At 36.0% G+C, this 17680-nt stretch overlaps 1 protein-coding gene across 8 annotated transcripts in view; it reads right to left on the bottom strand.

The window, feature by feature from the left end:
* The window catches only part of LOC129523378 (thiamine transporter 2-like), a 47625-nt gene that overhangs the window by 8352 nt on the left and 21593 nt on the right, over positions 1-17680 (bottom strand). For all 8 annotated transcript variants that reach the window (XM_055346232.1, XM_055346233.1, XM_055346231.1 and 5 more), the window contains 2 exons: positions 13382-13574; positions 7268-7409 (listed from right to left, as the gene is read on the bottom strand). In XM_055346232.1, coding sequence (XP_055202207.1) covers positions 7268-7409; positions 13382-13574 — 335 coding nt within the window. The remainder of the gene's footprint in view (positions 1-7267; positions 7410-13381; positions 13575-17680) is intronic.

The raw sequence follows: 17680 nt of genomic DNA, 5'->3' as shown, positions 1-17680 counted from the left end.
GTATTTCAATAAATAGCAGATCTTTATTTTTATTATATCCTGTTTCAGGAGTTAAACAGCGTACCAGACTTCCTTTTAAAGTTTTCCTGAACTGATAAATTCTGCATGCATTGTGGCTGAACTAAGAATGGTTTTTCAATTTTCCACCAATTACCTCAGTGGTATTCTTGACTGGAAAAAACATACTATTACTATTTTAAATGATTAGTGTTTGTTCAGATTTACTCACACATTTACTTCTTTTTTTCACATTCCTTCTTTTGGGAATACCTTCCTTTTGGGATAATTTTCCTTCTTCCTCAAGTGCATCCTTTAGAAATGGCTTTTGTAAAGATTTTTGTTGATAATGCACTCATTCTATTTGTCTGAAAATGTTTTGGTCTCATTTTTAAAACGTAGCTTCTCTTTGTCTATAGCGCTAGGCTGGCCAGTATTCTCGGCAACACTTAAAGCCATTGCTCTGCTGGCTTCCACTGGGAGCTACCAACAAGTCAATTGTCTATTATCATTTCTCTGTAGCTGAAGTTCTGTTTCTCTATTTTTAAGATTTATTTTTCTTTGGTTTTCTGCATTTGCCGCAGTGTGTTTAGATATGAATTTCTTTTTTTTTCTTACAATTAAGAAAATTTTTATTGGAGTTCAATTTGCCAACATATAGCATAACATCCAGTGCTCATCCTGCCAAGTGCCCCCCTCAGTGCCCATCACGCAGTCACCCCAAACCCCCATCCACCTCCCCTTCCACTACCCCTTGTTCATTTCCCAGAGTTAGGTGTCTCCCTCACTGTTTTGTCACCTCACTGTTTTGTCACCCTCACTGATATTTTCACTCATTTTCTCTCCTTTCCCTTTATTCCCTTTCATTTTTTAATAATAAATTTATTTTTTATTGGTGTTCAATTTGCCAAGATACAGAATAACACCCAGTGCTCATCCCATCAAGTGTCCCCCTCAGTGCCCGTCACACATTCACCCCCACCCCCCGCCCTCCTCCCCCTCCACCACCCCTAGTTCGTTTCCCAGAGTTAGGAGTCTTCATGTTCTGTCTCTCTTTCTGATATTTCCCACACATTTCTTCTCCCTTCCCTTATATTCCCTTTCACTATTATTTATATTCCCCAAATGAATGAGAACATATAATGTTACTTACTTTTTTTTTTTGAGATTTTGGGGGCTTCTTTCTTAATTTTGAGAATACATGCTATTGATTACTTTTGGAAAATTCTCAGAGAATATTTATCAGCTTCTCTCTACTACCTTTATTATCTCCTCAAAGAACTCCAAATAGATATTTGTTTAATTTCCTCACTTTCATTTCCACATGTCTTAATTTTTCCACTTCTCTTTCTCTGTGCTGCATTCTTGGTGATTTCTTCACATTCAATAATTTTTCCTACATATTTAAGGTCCTAATTCTCATGAATTCTATTTTTCCCAAATATTCACAATCATTCAAGATATATCTTGTCCCATTCTTATGTTATTATTTTCCTTTGTGTACAAACATCTTACTTTATATTCTAATGCTGATAATTCCTCCATCTCCAATCCTTGCTGTTTGATTCTGTTATTTATTATTTCAGTTGGCTTGCTCATAGTACTTTATATCCATTCATGATTTTGGATGTTTTTAAAAATCGTAATCTTATATTTGGTGGAATTTTATATAAGGCTTTTTTTTTTTTTTGGTTTCTATATTGAGGAACAGTCTTCCAGAGACCATTTGTTTTGATACATACAGGTGCCTGGGGCCATTACCAACCAGAACCTCTTTTAACTACATACTCAGCTTTAGAAAAAAATATTTAGGGCACCTGAGTGGCTCAGTGGTTGAGCATCTGGCTTTGGCTCTGGTTTGATCCTGGGGTCCTGGGATCAAGTTCCGCATTGGGCTCCCAGTAGGGAGCCTGCTTCTCCCTCTGTCTGTGTCTCTGCCTCTCTCTGCATGTCTGTCATGAATAAATAAATCAAATCTTTAAAAAAATAGAAAAAAAATGTTTAGCCTATAGACATTGGAACCCAGAATTATGTAAGTGCTGCTTATGAAAGCAAATTTCCAGGGTAAATTCCCTGATACCATCCAGATTCATCTTCTTTGTTGGAGTTTCCCCCATAACTTCATGTTTTGTTCTGTTTTTCTGCTCACTAAGGATGTAGCCCTTGGGGTTGCCACTAAAACCAAAATTCGAGGTCACTGGGAGAATTAGCAGATGCTCGAGCACATGATAGATTTAGTGCTTCCTTGTCTATCTGGTTTCCTGTTCCTGCTTTGACCTCTGAGGAGTGTTCTTATTTCTTACCAATTCAGCCACTTATTAAAAAAATCTTAAATTTATATCCAGGAGTTTTAAGTGCTTTGTAGTGTTAAGGATTTTTCTCTGATACCTAGTTTATTTATGCTATAATGGAAATAAGCCTTTCTTATTTTAATATTGTTAAAAGTCTATAACGTTTAATGCAAATAAGTCTTCCTTAATTTAATATTTTTAAAAACCCTTGTTGACTTCAAACTTGGAGTTTCTTTTATATATTTTTTTATTAGAGTTCGATTTGCCAACATAGAGTATAACACCCAGTGTTCATCCTGTCAAGTGCTCCCCTCAGTGCAAAACTTGGGTTTGAATGTGGACACCTGCCCTTCTTCTCCTTCTTCAAATGTAATCCCTCAACCACATTCTTCTGAAGGTACTTGCCTCCGGACCATTTCCACTAGAATAGGCAAGTGAGAAAACAAGACAATATCTGAGGGTCAGGACCCAAACTCACTGAAAATCCTAATAAGTAGTTATTTTGTTTGATAATGAAAATCTGGCCCCCCGTTAAGCTATTCTTTAAGATTCCAAAATAGTTGATGAAATCGTAGGACCAAAATCCAACAGATCACACATCTCCCATGTTTGAGTTAATGAATGTGAACTGAAAACACTCATCTAAGCTATCTGGACTGGCAAATAGTCCACGCTTTAAACACACCTGAGAAATTTCAGATTTGATGTATGGGAGGCTGCCTGAAATCTGAACAAATCCCCATTTCATGCACTTAAAATAATAGCATCACTGTTCTACTTTTTGTGAAGTAATCTTTCTGTTTAGAGTGCCCCTTCTCTTATGAAGCCCTTTGGGGTTAAAACTAAAAATCCATTTTCATGATTCTAATTTTTATTTAATTTAAGGCAAACGAAAGTACCAGTTATCCTAGCTAGATAATCTAATGGAGTGTGTAATCAGGGGTCCATCTGGTCCCAAAGTGGCTGAGTGCAGTGGCTTCCTGCCAAGAGAGCTGGGGAGGATCATTTTGCATTTCTCAATGAGGACATGAAAGACAAAGCAGGGCAGCAGCTGTGGTTTTCATGACATCGAGGGGTCACCTTACACCAATGGCCTTTCTTTTTTCTTTTTCATGTGTCCTTGTTTGACTTGCTGGTGATGGCATTCAGGACAATCTACCCCCAAATATGACACTTTGGCATGGTGAATATTTTTTAACTAAAGGAATTTGAGACATGGCAGGTGCAGGAAGGACTTCCAGACCTTCCCTTGGAGCAAGTCATAAGACCCTAGTGTCTCTACCCGGAGGAAAGAACAACCTTATCTCCAAAGATAAAGGGACGCAGAGAGGAATCTGAATGAACAGACCATGTGAAGTTTCCCCAATTTACTATTCTTAGCTCATTTCCTTTTTGTTCTATCATATTTTTTTCCTACAACTTTCCACTCTTTATCAAATCTAGCATAAAAACACTCAGGTTTGACTATTTCTTCAGGTCTTCATTTCCTTATGAAGGTTCCTGTGCTACATAAAACTTGTATCAAATACATTTGTGTGCTATTGTTAATTTGTCTTTGTTACAGAGACTCAGCTCAGAGCCAAATAGGGTGAGAGGAAACAGTATTTTTCCTCCCTGACGGTATCAACAGTTGCTTTTCCTATCTTAAGCTTCAAGACCCTCCAGGGAGGAGGTGGGTGAAAGTAATGAGATTCACGAATGGTAGTTGAATGAATGTCAACTCCCTCAATCAATAAGAAATCTATGGTTACCAAGGTGTTCCTTCTTCCAAGGGGTATCTCTGCAAATTGAGGGGTGGAACCAGGCAGACAGTGAGAGGGGTGGAGGGCTATAACAGGTAACCAACTTGTGAATAGTTGGGCATTTTAGTGTGAAACTTGTTATTACATTTTTATTTATCTAATAAAGGGATTATTTTTAAAGATTTAATTAATTAATTAATTAATTAATTAATGAGAGAGAGAGAGAGAGCCCAAGTGAATGCAGGGAGAAGAGCAGCGGGAGAGGTAGAGAGATATAATTTCCAGCAGACTCCCCAGTGAGCACAGAGTCCAATGTGGGGGTCGACCTCAAGACCCTGAGATTGTGGCCTGAGCTAAAACCAGGAGTCAGACATTTAACCAACTGAGCCACCCAGGCACCCCACAAAAGGATTATTTTTAAAAAAATAACCTTTTTTGAATTGTATGATTATTCACCCACTCCCTCTAAAAGTCCCTCATATTTACAACTATGAATTTCACCTATTTTTTAAAAAACAAAATTCCTCCAGAGAATTATTTTATATCATCAGTATACAACAGTATGTTCATCTGCTTTCACTAAAGATACACTTTCAAGTTATTGCTTCTTATAAGACTAGCTAAATTACTCCTTAGCTTTTTTCTAGATGAGGTAAAAAGATTTTTTTTAGCTTTTCTCATGGGTCTTTTCCCCCTAGACTTTCAGTAATATTCAAAGATGTATATGGAACCTCTTTTTAAAATCTCTATGGTCTTTTAAATTGAAAAATATATAAAAACCTGTGTTGTGACAACAGGTTGAGAAGTAATGAGAAAATGGACAAATTAGTTCAGATTTCTTTCCACTTAATCTCGATGTCCTACGAAAATGCTGACTTAGGTTGTAGTTTATGTTTCTTTGATTCCAATATTTTAAAATGGCCCTTGAAATTATATTGAAAAGCTCATGAACAAGTGCATAATCAATGATAAATGAATATTTATGGTTGAGATTTGGGAATTATTAATCAATATACCTCTATACTCTTGGATCTCTTGAAGTTTAATTCATGTGTATTTAATTAGATTCCTACTCCAAATCAACTTTAAGAAGGCTGCTTTTCTTCTTCTTTTTTTTTAATATTTTATTTATTTATTTATTCATGAGAGACACACAGAGAGAGAGGCAGAGTCACAGGCAGAGGGAGAAGCAGGCTTCCTGCAAGGAGCCGATGAAGGACTTGATTCCGGATCCCGGGATCATGCCCTGAGCTGAAGGCAGATGCTCAACCTCTGAGCCACCCAGGCATCCCAAGAAGCCTGCTTTTCAAAACTAGAAATCTACAGTAATACTTTTTTATCTGGGAAATATTTTATAGAAATAGGATTTGTCTTCTGTTATGCCTTTGGACTGTATATTTTGTGCTTACGCTGCTCTGGACCTTGGGTAAACTAGTCCTTTATTTAGGAGTTGAATTTTACATTAAATAACATACATAGAAGAATCTCAATGAAAATTGTTCTAGCATTAAGGATATTGGCAGAGACAGTAAGAGAAGGTAGGTAGAAAGACAAAGAGAGATTTTAGAGGAATGCCCTGAATCTAGATATGCCTTGGTTGAGAAGATAAAACAATTTGAAAATCTTGAATTATCAGGGGAAACAAAGGTGAAGCTTGACTTTTTCTGCCAAATTCAATTTTCACCTTCTGCTTTGGATGTTTGTGTGAACTGCCCAGAAAGGTCAAAGTGTATTGATTTTCCCACTAAAGAAAAATGCACCATGTATTGAGTACACTACAGGCCAGGAATGGTGCATTTTACAGGCAAGCATCTAATCTGTATAAAACCTCAGGAAATAGGTATTATATTCTCCATGTTACTGAAGAGAAAACTGAGACATTAAAAAAAAAAAAAAACTACATCTCTCGGGGAAGGATGAGCAAGTGGGTGGCAGGTACAAGTGAAATAAGATTGGCCATAAATTTGAGTGATGGATGCCGGGGACATCATGCGACTATTCTTTCTATTTTTAAGATATATTTGAAATGTTCCCAAATAAAAAAAATTCTTAAGAAATCACTAATAAAAAATCAAGATTCAAATACATACTTTGTTGATTTCAAGCTTGTGCTCTCTTGATCACATCACATCATACACCTAGTGATTTCTAAAAAGCTGGAGAGCAAATTTCAAGCTAGATAATAAACCAGGAATTTAAATTTTATTTCAGAAAGTAAAAATTGATTCCTTTATGTTCTCAAAAAGAATTGAGTCTATAGTAATCTTAATTTTAATATTTACTCAATGAAGATCTCTTTCCTTCTACTGAACTACTGTGAGATTTAAATAGATTTCTTAAATATCCTGGTGTTACTCATTCAATTGTGTTTCCTGAAATAATTTCTTTTTTCTCTTTTTGTTTTTAAAGAAGGCATTTCAATATTCTAAACATTTGCATTACATATGTGTAGGGACTTGTAAGATTGAACATTTTGTCCATGAGATTGAGTAGGCTTATGAAATTTGTGAGCTAAGCATTAAGAAGGTTGAATTTAGCTATGGCAAGAAAAACCTGTGGAGCTGTGGGTAACGAGAGCCACTTCAGCGGGAATGACTTTTTGGGTCTATTTTAGGTAGTGCTTTCACTCTTTCACCTGCTTAATGAAAAGGTCACCTGTTTAATGAAAAAGTTTCCTAAGAAATAGAATGTATCTGAACTACATCATATTTATATAAAATTATAAAATTTTATAAAAAATTATAAATTATATAAATATATAAATTATATAAATTTATATATTATTTATAAAAATAAATTTATAAAAATTATAAAATTATTCCATTGAAGACACCATGCTAAATGAAAACAAGGCAGAAACAAAAGGCTATCGGTTCTATAATTTCATTTATATGACTTTTGAAAATGAAAAAGCTTTAGGGATAGAAAACCAATCTGTGGGTTGCTGGGGGATACTGTGGAGAAAGGCAGCTGATGGCAAAGGGGCACTGTCTGGGTGAAGGCGCTGTATTTGATTTTCATGTGGTGGTAGCTACACAGCTTTTTTTCCCCCAGATTAATAGAACTTTATGTAAATTTATTTATATGTCAATTTATTGTATGAAAATTATATCTCAGCAAGTCCAATTACTATGTCTAATAATATGTGTGTGTGTGTGTGTGTGTGTGTGTGTGTGTGTGTGTGTAGTTTTCAAAATATGCCTCTGTGTCAATGAAGGCACAGAGGTATGCACTTACCTGTATGCTGACCGGAAGCCCCAGTCCCTGGTTGTCAACCACAGCTACAGTAATGACAGTCTGGATCACCAGGGCAATGAAGGTGTTGATTCCGAACACCAGGGCATAGCGTTCCATGCTGAGATTAACAGCAATCTGAAATCTAACAGTGTACAAATGGAAAGAGTTTTGAAAGCACACATGTGTGGGTTTTTATTTTATTTTTTTTAAAGATTCTTTACTCATTTGAGAGAGAGAGAGAGAGAGAGAGAGAGAGAGAGAGAGAGAGAGAGAAAGCAGAGAGAGAACATATGAGCAAGGGAGGGGGTGGCAGAGGGAAAGGGAGACACATATCCTTGCTCACCAGGGAACCCTACACAGGACTTGATTCCAGGATCCAGGACCCTGGGATCATGACTCCAGCTGAAGGCAGATGCTTAACCCACTGAACCACCCAGGCACCCTCATAGGTAAGCTTTTAAATACAGAGAAGGGAATTGTGTTGTTCCCAAGATTTGGCTCCCCTCAGGAAGCCCAGGCCTCTGTTGGCAGTCTCCTGCTAAAAAGCTCTTCCAGCAGAGAAAAAGGAACAAGGGTAAGTGGCATAATGAAGTGTTATATTTTAACATTCTATGAGATGTGATATATTATGAGAATTTAAAACTAATTAACCTTTTCTAAAATTAAACCAAATATTCCAAATGTTCTGCTATAAGGGAACACTGAACATTATTGGACATGGATATGGTGTAGGAGTCACTTTTTAACCTAGACATATGAATGAATAAATCAAAAGTCAATCTGATGAGTTTTTACTTATTTGTAGGCTGTTCACCAGATCGTTGACTGTCTACATTAGCAGTTTCAGAGTCTAATAGGTAAATTTTTTTTTCTAGAAAACTCACAAATTATTTTCTTTCACAGTCAAGTCAAACTGGCAATTAGTTTATTTTAAATTGGTTGGTTTTTAAAATTTAGTCAGGCAAGACTGAAATATATACATTTGAATTCTTCCATCTAATTCAGCTAAAATACTTATAACTCGAGTTTATTAAAAAATAAGAAAACAGAGGCACCTGGGTGGCTCAGTCAGTGAAGCATCTGCCTTCGGCCCAGGGTCCTTGGATCCAGTCCTGTGTGGGGTCCCCAGCTCAGTGGGGAGTCTACTTCTCCCTCTCCCCCTGCTTCCCCACACTACTCATGCTCTCTCTCCCTATTCTCTCAAGTAAATAAATAACTAAATAGATAAGTAACTAAATAAATAAATAAAATCTTAAAAAATATGGAAGCAAATGGAAAGTTTTAACTATGGGTTTTAACATCCCTTCCCCAAATCATCATATTAAAAGACAAATATAAGCATTTAAAAATCATGTGATTCAATGAAAATGTTTATTTCAGTGCAAAAAATTATCAACTAAACATAACAAAACCTATAAATAACCCTAGATTCCACAAAGTGAATATAACATGTGGCCCAAATGGGCCTTATAATTTCAGGGGTTCCTTGCTCAGCTAACAATTTTTTCCTCTGGAAAAAAAATATTACACTACATAGATGCTCTTGAAACCTAGATTACATCAAATGGCAGATTCCCTTTCAGTATGCAAATTATTTCAGATTGGAATCTTGATTTAATCAGTACAGATGCTTAAACAATGCATCAGCAATTACTTGGTTTTGGATAAGACTTTTATATGTGGGGGGTTCAGATGGAGTCATAATACTGACATCAGGCTGAGGGTGGCATTGAATCCTAAGATTTTTCAGTTTAAGCCCAAAAAGTATTTCTCCAGGTAACTGAAATGACAAGGAATCACACTGTCTAAAATTTTATTTCAAAGCTCTTACTGAGTCGTAAAACTATGATGCAGAGTACACTGCTCAGGGCTAATACACTTTTGGAAAGAGAACTATATTCATGTTCTTCTGTTAGGCATTTTTTTAGCACTCAATACACATGAGCCTCTGGGATAGTCTGTAATTTAAAGATTGAACCACTTTGAAATTTTATTTGATCATTTACATTTCATATATCATGACATTAAGGGATTGGTGTTTATCAATTTACCCATAACTCAAAGGAAAGTAATAGGAACAATTTATAAAGCATTAAAAAGCACATTATTTTGTGCCAATATAAAAACAGAATGGTTAAATTAAAAAAAATCAATAGCTCAAAGTTACTATTCTTTATGTTGTATTATTGTATTTGTTCATCGCTTTTTTTTTTTTCAAGAAATGCTAACCAAATGTTTATCATGAAGCAAGGATAAGTATTGGGGCATACCAATGAATAAGCATGATTTTTCCCCTCACAGAGCTTACACTTCAACAGGGAATACGTAACTGAACCCAGACAACTGCTTTGACTAATATTTAATTAAATTTATCAGTTTTTATCATGAAAAAGAAGTAGAAAAAATATCTTCTTTTATAGACTAATCATATTTTTTTAATATGAACTTCTTGTATCACATGATGGTTGAAACCATGGATGGTCGATCATAGAATTTCTTCCAAATCTGAACACTAATGCTTTGCATTAGAAATACATTTATCCTACATGTACTAAATTTATTTTAAAATTTTCTTAGAAGTTAGAATAGTAAAAAGATGTGAATGAAGTTATAGAGACCGGATTCACCTACAGATGATATTCTATCAGTATTCTGAAGCTGGACATGAGAGTGATAATTTCATTTAGCGCCAAATTTGAGAGATCTATGAGGTCAAGTTCTTTTCTTTGCCCCACTATGAGTGTATATCCTGACACTAAGATCAATCATGTGACTGAATTGATAAACTAGATGAAAGACGATCACTGAGCTTTATGTAGAATGTTCTGTACATATTGTCTGGGAAAAGCTTGACCATCAGCATATGAATTCCATCTTCACGGCCTCCCAGAATCTCAGCATTCTTATTATTCATGTGGCTTAACCCTCTACTTCCTCATGTCTGTGATAAATCATTCTGGGAATTTCTTAACACACCAAAACATTTTGGTTGATTGAGTTTTCCTGAACTATCTATATTCTGACAGTTAATCTTACTATTTTTTCCCCAGATTTTCCTATTTGGTTCTTTAGAAGAACAATATTGACTTGCTTCATGGTATGCAATAGAAATGCAGATGGCTGTGAGCCAATATGTTCTGAAATATTCAAGAATAGTATACTTTTACTTTTTCACTGTGTGGAAGCTGTGGTCAGTACAAATAACTCTGAAAATTATTTTTACTAATTTTCAAGTTCTCCATCTTCCTAAATGTAGCCATGGAGCAGTAAACCAAACTAATTTAGGTTTGGCTTGAGTTCTTTTTCCTAATCGAGAGTTAGATTGCTAAGAGAAAACAAAACATTTTGAATAATTTTAAACATAAAAGTGGGGGAAGGTAGAGATCTCCTTGTTAGTATGCTGAAGATCAGAAAAGACTGAAATAACAATAAGAAAATAACAGGATAAACCAAAAATCATACTATTCCATAAAGAAAACATAAGTATAGTTAAATTGCCAAAAATCAAATAAACCAGAAAATCTTAGAAGTAGCCAAAAGTAAAATTATCATCACATTTAGTGGAACAACAATGAGAATGACAATGAACTCCTTAATGCAAGCTGGAAGACAATGGAATAATAAATCTTTAAAATGCTGAATGGAAAAAAAAACCCACCACTATTAACTTAGAATTCCAATCAGCAAAAATATACTTAAATGACAATAAAATGTATTTTCAAATAAAATTTGAGAGAAATTATTCACCAGGAGGTTCACACTACAAGAAATGTTAAAGGAAGTTTTCAGGCTGAAGGGAATCAACAGTAAAAGGAAACATGGACGTATAAAAAAAAAAAAAAGAAAGAAAAGTATTGGGAATGGTAAATCTATGAGCAAATTATTTTTTTCTTGTCTTAATTTTTTAAAATATAATTTTCTGTTTAAAGCAAATAGAATAATAATGTACTGTAGCATTTATAACAGAAACTGAAGTGAAATCTATGAAACAGTACAAGGGACAGGGAGTAAATGGAATTATGTAAAGTATTTATACACAAAGTAGTATAATATTAATTTAAGAAAAACTGATGGGTTAAAAACCTAATCCTACTAAAAACATAAAGACTTAGCCAAGGAAAACAAATAGAAGAAATAAAAATGGAATTAAAAAGAAAGCTCAAAAAAAAAAAAAACCCAAACAAACAAAAAGAAAGCTCAATTAGCTTCAAAAGAGGGATAAAGACAAATGAACAGTTGGGACAAATAGTAAAGAAATAACAAACTCGTAGACTTAACCCCAATTGTAAGTTACATGGGGTTCACAGGCGAGTTTCTTTAATGTGTAAATTAATGTTTTAAATGAATGTTTGAGTTTCTTGGATATATAAATTAAATTAATGCTTTTGATCAAATTTGGGAACTTTTTGGCCATTGCTTCTTTACAGGTGTTTTTTCTTCCTCTTTATGTTCTCTTCTTCTGGGACTTCATAATGCATATATTGATATATTTTATGGTGTTCCATAGGCCTCTAAGAAAAGTTTAAGTCCAAAGAGCATGCCAAAATTATGCAGCTGATAATGTTAAGTCGCAGAAAAATATTTTCAGATGTTTGCTTTATCCATGATCCACTTTCTAATTAAAATTAAACATATTACCACACAGGAAATGATAAGTAACACCTACCTAATCCTTTTAGATATTCTCTAGGCAGCATTCATCACTTCTCTTAGCTCATTTTCTTTCTTTTTTAATTAATTGAAATAAAATATTCTCTATGTTTAAACTGCTGTATGATTTAACATTTATTATCTTTATATGTAATTTTATAGAACAGCTTCACTTCTACAACTGCCCTGAAACTATTTGAAGAAACAGATGTGCTGTGATTTTTCAAGCAGGTAGGGAAAATTGGGAGTGAAAACTAAACTGAATCACTATTAGATCCAATCACATCTTATTTTGTTATTAAATAAAATAAAATCAAAGCAGAGAAATTGGAACAATGGTACGCTGTTGGTGGGAATATAAAATGATGCACCACTATGGAAAACAGTATGGATGTTCCTGAAAAAATTAAAAATAGGACGACCAGGGCACCTGGGTAGCTCAGTGGTTGAGCATCTGTCTTTGGCTCAGGTCATGAACCCAGGATCCAGGATCGAGTCCCACATCGGTCTCCCTGCGAGGAGCCTGCTTCTCCCTCTGCCTGTGTCTCTGCCTCTCTCTCTCTCCCTTTGTTGTGTCTCTCATGAATAAATAAATAAAATCTTAAAAAAAATAAAAAAATAAAAATAGGATGACCATACAATCCAGAAATTCACACTTCTGAGTATTTATCCAAAATAGTTGAAACCAGAACTTAGAAGAAATATGAGCACCCCCATGTTTGTTATACTGCTATTCACAATAGCCAAGATGTGACAACAACCTAAATGTCTATAGATGGATTAATTAATAAAGAAAATGTAGTACATACATGCAATTGACTATTAGCCTTTAAAAAGAAGGAAATCTTGCCATATGCAACAACATGGATGAATCTTGGGAACACTAAATAGGAGGACAAATGTTGCATGATTCCATTTATATGATGTATCTAAAATAATCAAATTCATAGAAGCGTAATAGAGTGGTGGTTTCTAGGGGCTGAGTAGAGGGGAAATTAAGTTGCTACTTAATGTATATAAATATGTATCTTTCAGTCATGCAACACAAATAAGTCTGAAGCAGTCTGAAGTACAACATCATGCCTAGAGATAAGAATCTGGTAATACCCACTTAAAAATCTGCTAAGAGGGATACATCTCATGCTAAGTGTTTTAAAAAAGACTACAAAAGAAAAAATTAATAAAATGACTCCATTAAATAAGTACAGTATAAAAACATTAAAAATCAAAACCTCAGAGTATATCATTGTTTATTAGTTGTGAGAACTTTGAATTTTTTTACTGGGTTAATAACCCTAATCGAGTCCCAAGAGAAAGTCAGTTAAAATAAGAATATAGTTCTGTTGTGTCTTATTTTAAACATTAAATGTAACATTGCAAATGCTATTCAGAAGAACTGGAAGAATAAATAAATAAATCTGTCTCGTTGCTTCAGATTTAGATCAAGAAATCATAAATACTTACGCTGCTATTGTTATGAGAAGCATGTAACTTGACTTGAAGATCAAAAAACCAGCATAGCACACCCAAATATTAGTCGTGTAATGCATGAGAAATAGAGAACCTGCATCTGCAGCTGAGAATATCGCCAGGGCCAGCTCTCCCAGGAGATCCCAGTTGACTTTCACACAGCCTGCTGTGAAGGCAGCCAGAGCCCCTGGAAAGAAAGGAACCCACGTATAGTACAACCTGTCATCCACACGTAACAAAATAGGGCACCATTTTGTTAAAATTCACATTGGATAGGCATTGAAGCATTTTCAGGCTATGGTAAAACATGTTGACTTATTGTGAACTTCGATTGAATGAAAATCATTTGATCTAGTTCTGTGAAGTGTACATATCTTTTTCTCCTAAAGTTTGAAATAGACCAGCTGAATTTGGGTTTCCATAAACCACAGACTGGAACGACCCCATAGAGGCCATTTCTTTTTCTTTCTTCTTCCCTTTGAGGAGATAAAACTCGGGTTCAGAAATCTGATGTCAAACAAAAACCAAACCAGACTTTGATAGGAAGAGGCTTTATTCAGAAGAAAGACTTGCAATAGGGAGAACGCTCTGATTGCCAAAATCTGCAAGCATCTTGAAATCAAATAGAAAAAGGTTTTCTTTTGTGAGGGTACTTCTCTGTAGGGCAAGTAGACATAAGCAAGATCTTTGGAGAGGAAGCTGGACAAGCAAGGGGAAATGATCAGTGGAAATGGACAGGAAAGTGTCCTGCTGTGGTCAGTCAATTTTCAGGAGAAGCTGATGGGGGGCTGGGGCACATTCCATACTATGTTGTGTTTACTCAGAGTTGGGGCAAGCAAAATGTGAGGCGTCTGTAATAAGGAGAGGAGCCTGACTCAAGTTCAGTCAAGACAAAGCACAGTGTAAGGAATGGTCATTTGTGAATACTTGGTGACCAAGTGAGGCATCAAGTTCTTCAAATTGAATGCCAGTCCTTGCTACCATGTCCTTCTCTGTGCCATGCAATGAATGCTCTAGCAAGGAGGGATTCTCTCTTTCTGTCCTTACCTCTGTTTTCTCTATCTTCTCTATAACATCAATTTGAAAATGTCCTCAAATCCCTGAAAGATACCAAAACTTTTTTTAAATTTTTTTTGATATCAAACCTTTTTTCAAGAATTCTCTCCTTACAATTTCCCCTCATTTGTTAGTTTAATCATTCCCCTCTTTATTTGCTGACTCATTCCTTCACCTACCCACCCATCAAACATTTTTAAGCTTCTCTGTGGGAAAATATGGTGGTCAACTTTGGATCCTTGCTCTTGAAAATAATATAGCCTACTGGAGAAATTGGATATATCAATTTATAGTTTTAATAGTGTGATAAGGATTGGAAAAGTGCTGACCCCAACTCAAATTTAAACTAACCATAACCTAGTGGTTCTCCCAAGGGAATTTTTGCCCTTCAGGGGACAGATGGCACTATTTGAAGACAACTTTGGCTGCCATGACTTGGCAGGGGTAGTGTTGGTGTTGGTGGTAGTATGCTAAGGGGATCTAGTGGGATGAGACCAATGATGCTGTGGGACATCTTACAATGCATAGGACAGGCCCCAGGACAAAGAGTTTCCCTGCCCAAAATGTCAATAATGCTAAGTATGAGAAAATTGACCCAAGCCCTTTATGTAGTCACAAGACATACCCCAGGACAAATTCATTTAATAATGTTCATTATGTAGACATGCTTTATAATGTATACATTGTGCTGTGAATAAAGCAATCAATTGTCAGGTTTCTTGCTACCCTTAGCTTTCTTTCTTAAAGAAAGAAGGCTTAGGCCAGCAGACCAGTCCTTATTCACCTGGTTCTGCCTAAAAATTTGACACTAATTAGGGTCCTCCCTATCACAAAGAGACTAAAGAAATATTATATTTAGAAGGCTTTTAAAGAATTAATTTTATGAACATTTTACCTTTTCTACAGATGCCCTCAGTAAGGGCACATTATCTGAAGAGAGGATTTTTTTCCTCCCCTCTCCTGAGGAGCAAGTCCTTAGGGAGGAAGTGGATTTAAGGTAAATAAATCCTAGAACAGGTTTCTAGGAGTCAAAATGGAATTTTTAGAAAGGGAAGTCAGAAGAATATTACCTCAACAATGGACCCTGAAATGTTCAACAAATATGTGGGTGTGGAACACCCCAACTTCAAAAATATTATCTTCAAAGTCCTATTTGATGTGAAGGCTTTGTTATGTCAGGAAAATCCATGTGCATTGTTGGGCTCACTTCAAAGCTAGCTCTGGGCTCTACCCTTTGGACTTTAGAGCATTAACTCTGTGTCAGCCCACCGTCCCTCCTTCTCTTCACCTCAATCTCTTTGGAAAAGGATTTCAAACTTCACAAACTATGTTCTGGGGGAAACGAAGCATGCAGGGACAAGAATCTAGGAAGCCCCAAATCACTATAGCTTCTCAGCCAGGAGGGAAGTTTTTGGAAAGTAGAAAGCCCAGGACAAGGTTGAAGGGTGAAGCCTGTAGCAGAAGCTAGAAAACCTCCTTCCCCCAGAGACCTACTGAAGGTCACTCAGTCTCGCTGCCTCATCCTCTTGGTCAAAATGCAATATCAGAAATCCGCCTATAGGTAAATAAGGTTGAAGCAGACGCTTACCAGTCAGCTCAAGAGGAAGCAGTAAATGCTCAGGAACATACATATCCTCTTGGAGGGCCTGTCTCACCCACCATGTCACCCCCCGCCCCCCCACCTGCCTTTCTCCTTTTCTATTACACTTTGTCTTTTACAGCCATTTTCTCCACAGTCAAGGATTACTATTTGTTAATGGCTACCGTGGAGGGTCACAGTTCTTACTGGTTCATACTAATGACAGATGAATGAAAGTATATAATGTAGGAAAGGGCAGAGAAAAAATTATACAAGATAATACAATAACCTGGCTGTATAGAAGAGATGGAAGATTGTAAGAATCCAGTCTGGAGTCACTATTATTCTAACAAATATCTGGATATGGTAAGGAATGAGGAAGCTGAGTCTGGGAAATAATCTTAATCAGAAGACAGCAAGCTTTGCCAAATCCCTACATGTAGAGTTAAGGAGAGATATAAATATATTATTTAAGTTGTCTCAATGGGAACTTTGAAATGATAAAGTATCTCCTAGAATAATAGATTTCAAATATCTTTGGCCACAGCCTGAAAAAGGAATATATTTTATATGTCCACTAGTACATACATATGTGTATGTAAACAGAATTTTCACAAAATAGAACTTATCCTTATAAGCTGCAATGTATTCTATTCTATTCTATTCTAAATTTTCTATTCTGTTCTTTTTTTTTAAAGCCACATTTTAAAAAAGATTTTATTTATTTATGACACAGAAAGAGAGAGAGGCAGAGACACAGGCAGAGGGAGAGGCAGGCTCCATGAGGGAGCCTGATATGGGACTTGATCCCAGGATTCCAGGATCACACCTTGGGCAGAAGGCTGGTGCTAAACCACTGAACCACCCAGGTGTCCCTATTCTGTTCTTTGATTAAAAAATGCTGGTTAGGGATCCCTGGGTGGCGCAGCGGTTTGGCGCCTGCCTTTGGCCCAGGGCGCGATCCTGGAGACCCGGGATCGAATCCCACGTCAGGCTCCTGGTGCATGGAGCCTGCTTCTCCCTCTGCCTGTGTCTCTGCCTCTCTCTCTCTCTCTCTGTATGACTATCGTAAATAAATAAAAAAAAAATTAAAAAAAAATGCTGGTTAGAAATCCACTACATTGATTTCAAGATCTTTACTCTATAAAGGGCTGGGTAGTAAATATTTTAGGCATGTGGATCACATAGCCTCCTTTGTTTTTATTTGGTTGCTTGCCTGGATTTGTTATTTTTACAACCCTTGTCATATATTATTTTTTTCTCTTACAACCTCTTAAAAATGTAAAAACTTTTAGCTCTGGGAGGCATGAGCCATCGTTTGCCCACTTCTATTAATGGTTTGCAAACTGTAGTTTCTAAAGACCAGAGTTACAGAGCAGTTAGAGAGGAAAGTGATGAGATAGCTTAACCTTAAACCATTCAACTCTTTATGGCCAAACCAGGTTCAGCCAATGGGACACAAATTTGCAGTCCCTGTTTTTATGGATTGGTAAAACTTTATCTTCCATGGATAGCTATGTCAATCTTCCCTTATGTTCATTCCCTCTTTTAAATTTTGTGGCAAAAACTCTTTTCTTTTTTGGTATTCAGTGTTGAAATCACTACAACCAGTCGACCTAAGACTATGATTTGGAAGACTATCTCTCCTGCACATCGAA

This window comes from Nyctereutes procyonoides, unplaced genomic scaffold (genome assembly GCF_905146905.1).
Source record: "Nyctereutes procyonoides isolate TBG_1078 unplaced genomic scaffold, NYPRO_anot_genome, whole genome shotgun sequence".
Lineage (NCBI taxonomy): Eukaryota > Metazoa > Chordata > Mammalia > Carnivora > Canidae > Nyctereutes > Nyctereutes procyonoides.
The sequence above is the reverse complement of the archived record's forward strand: the minus strand, read 5'-3'. Positions and strand labels throughout refer to the sequence as shown.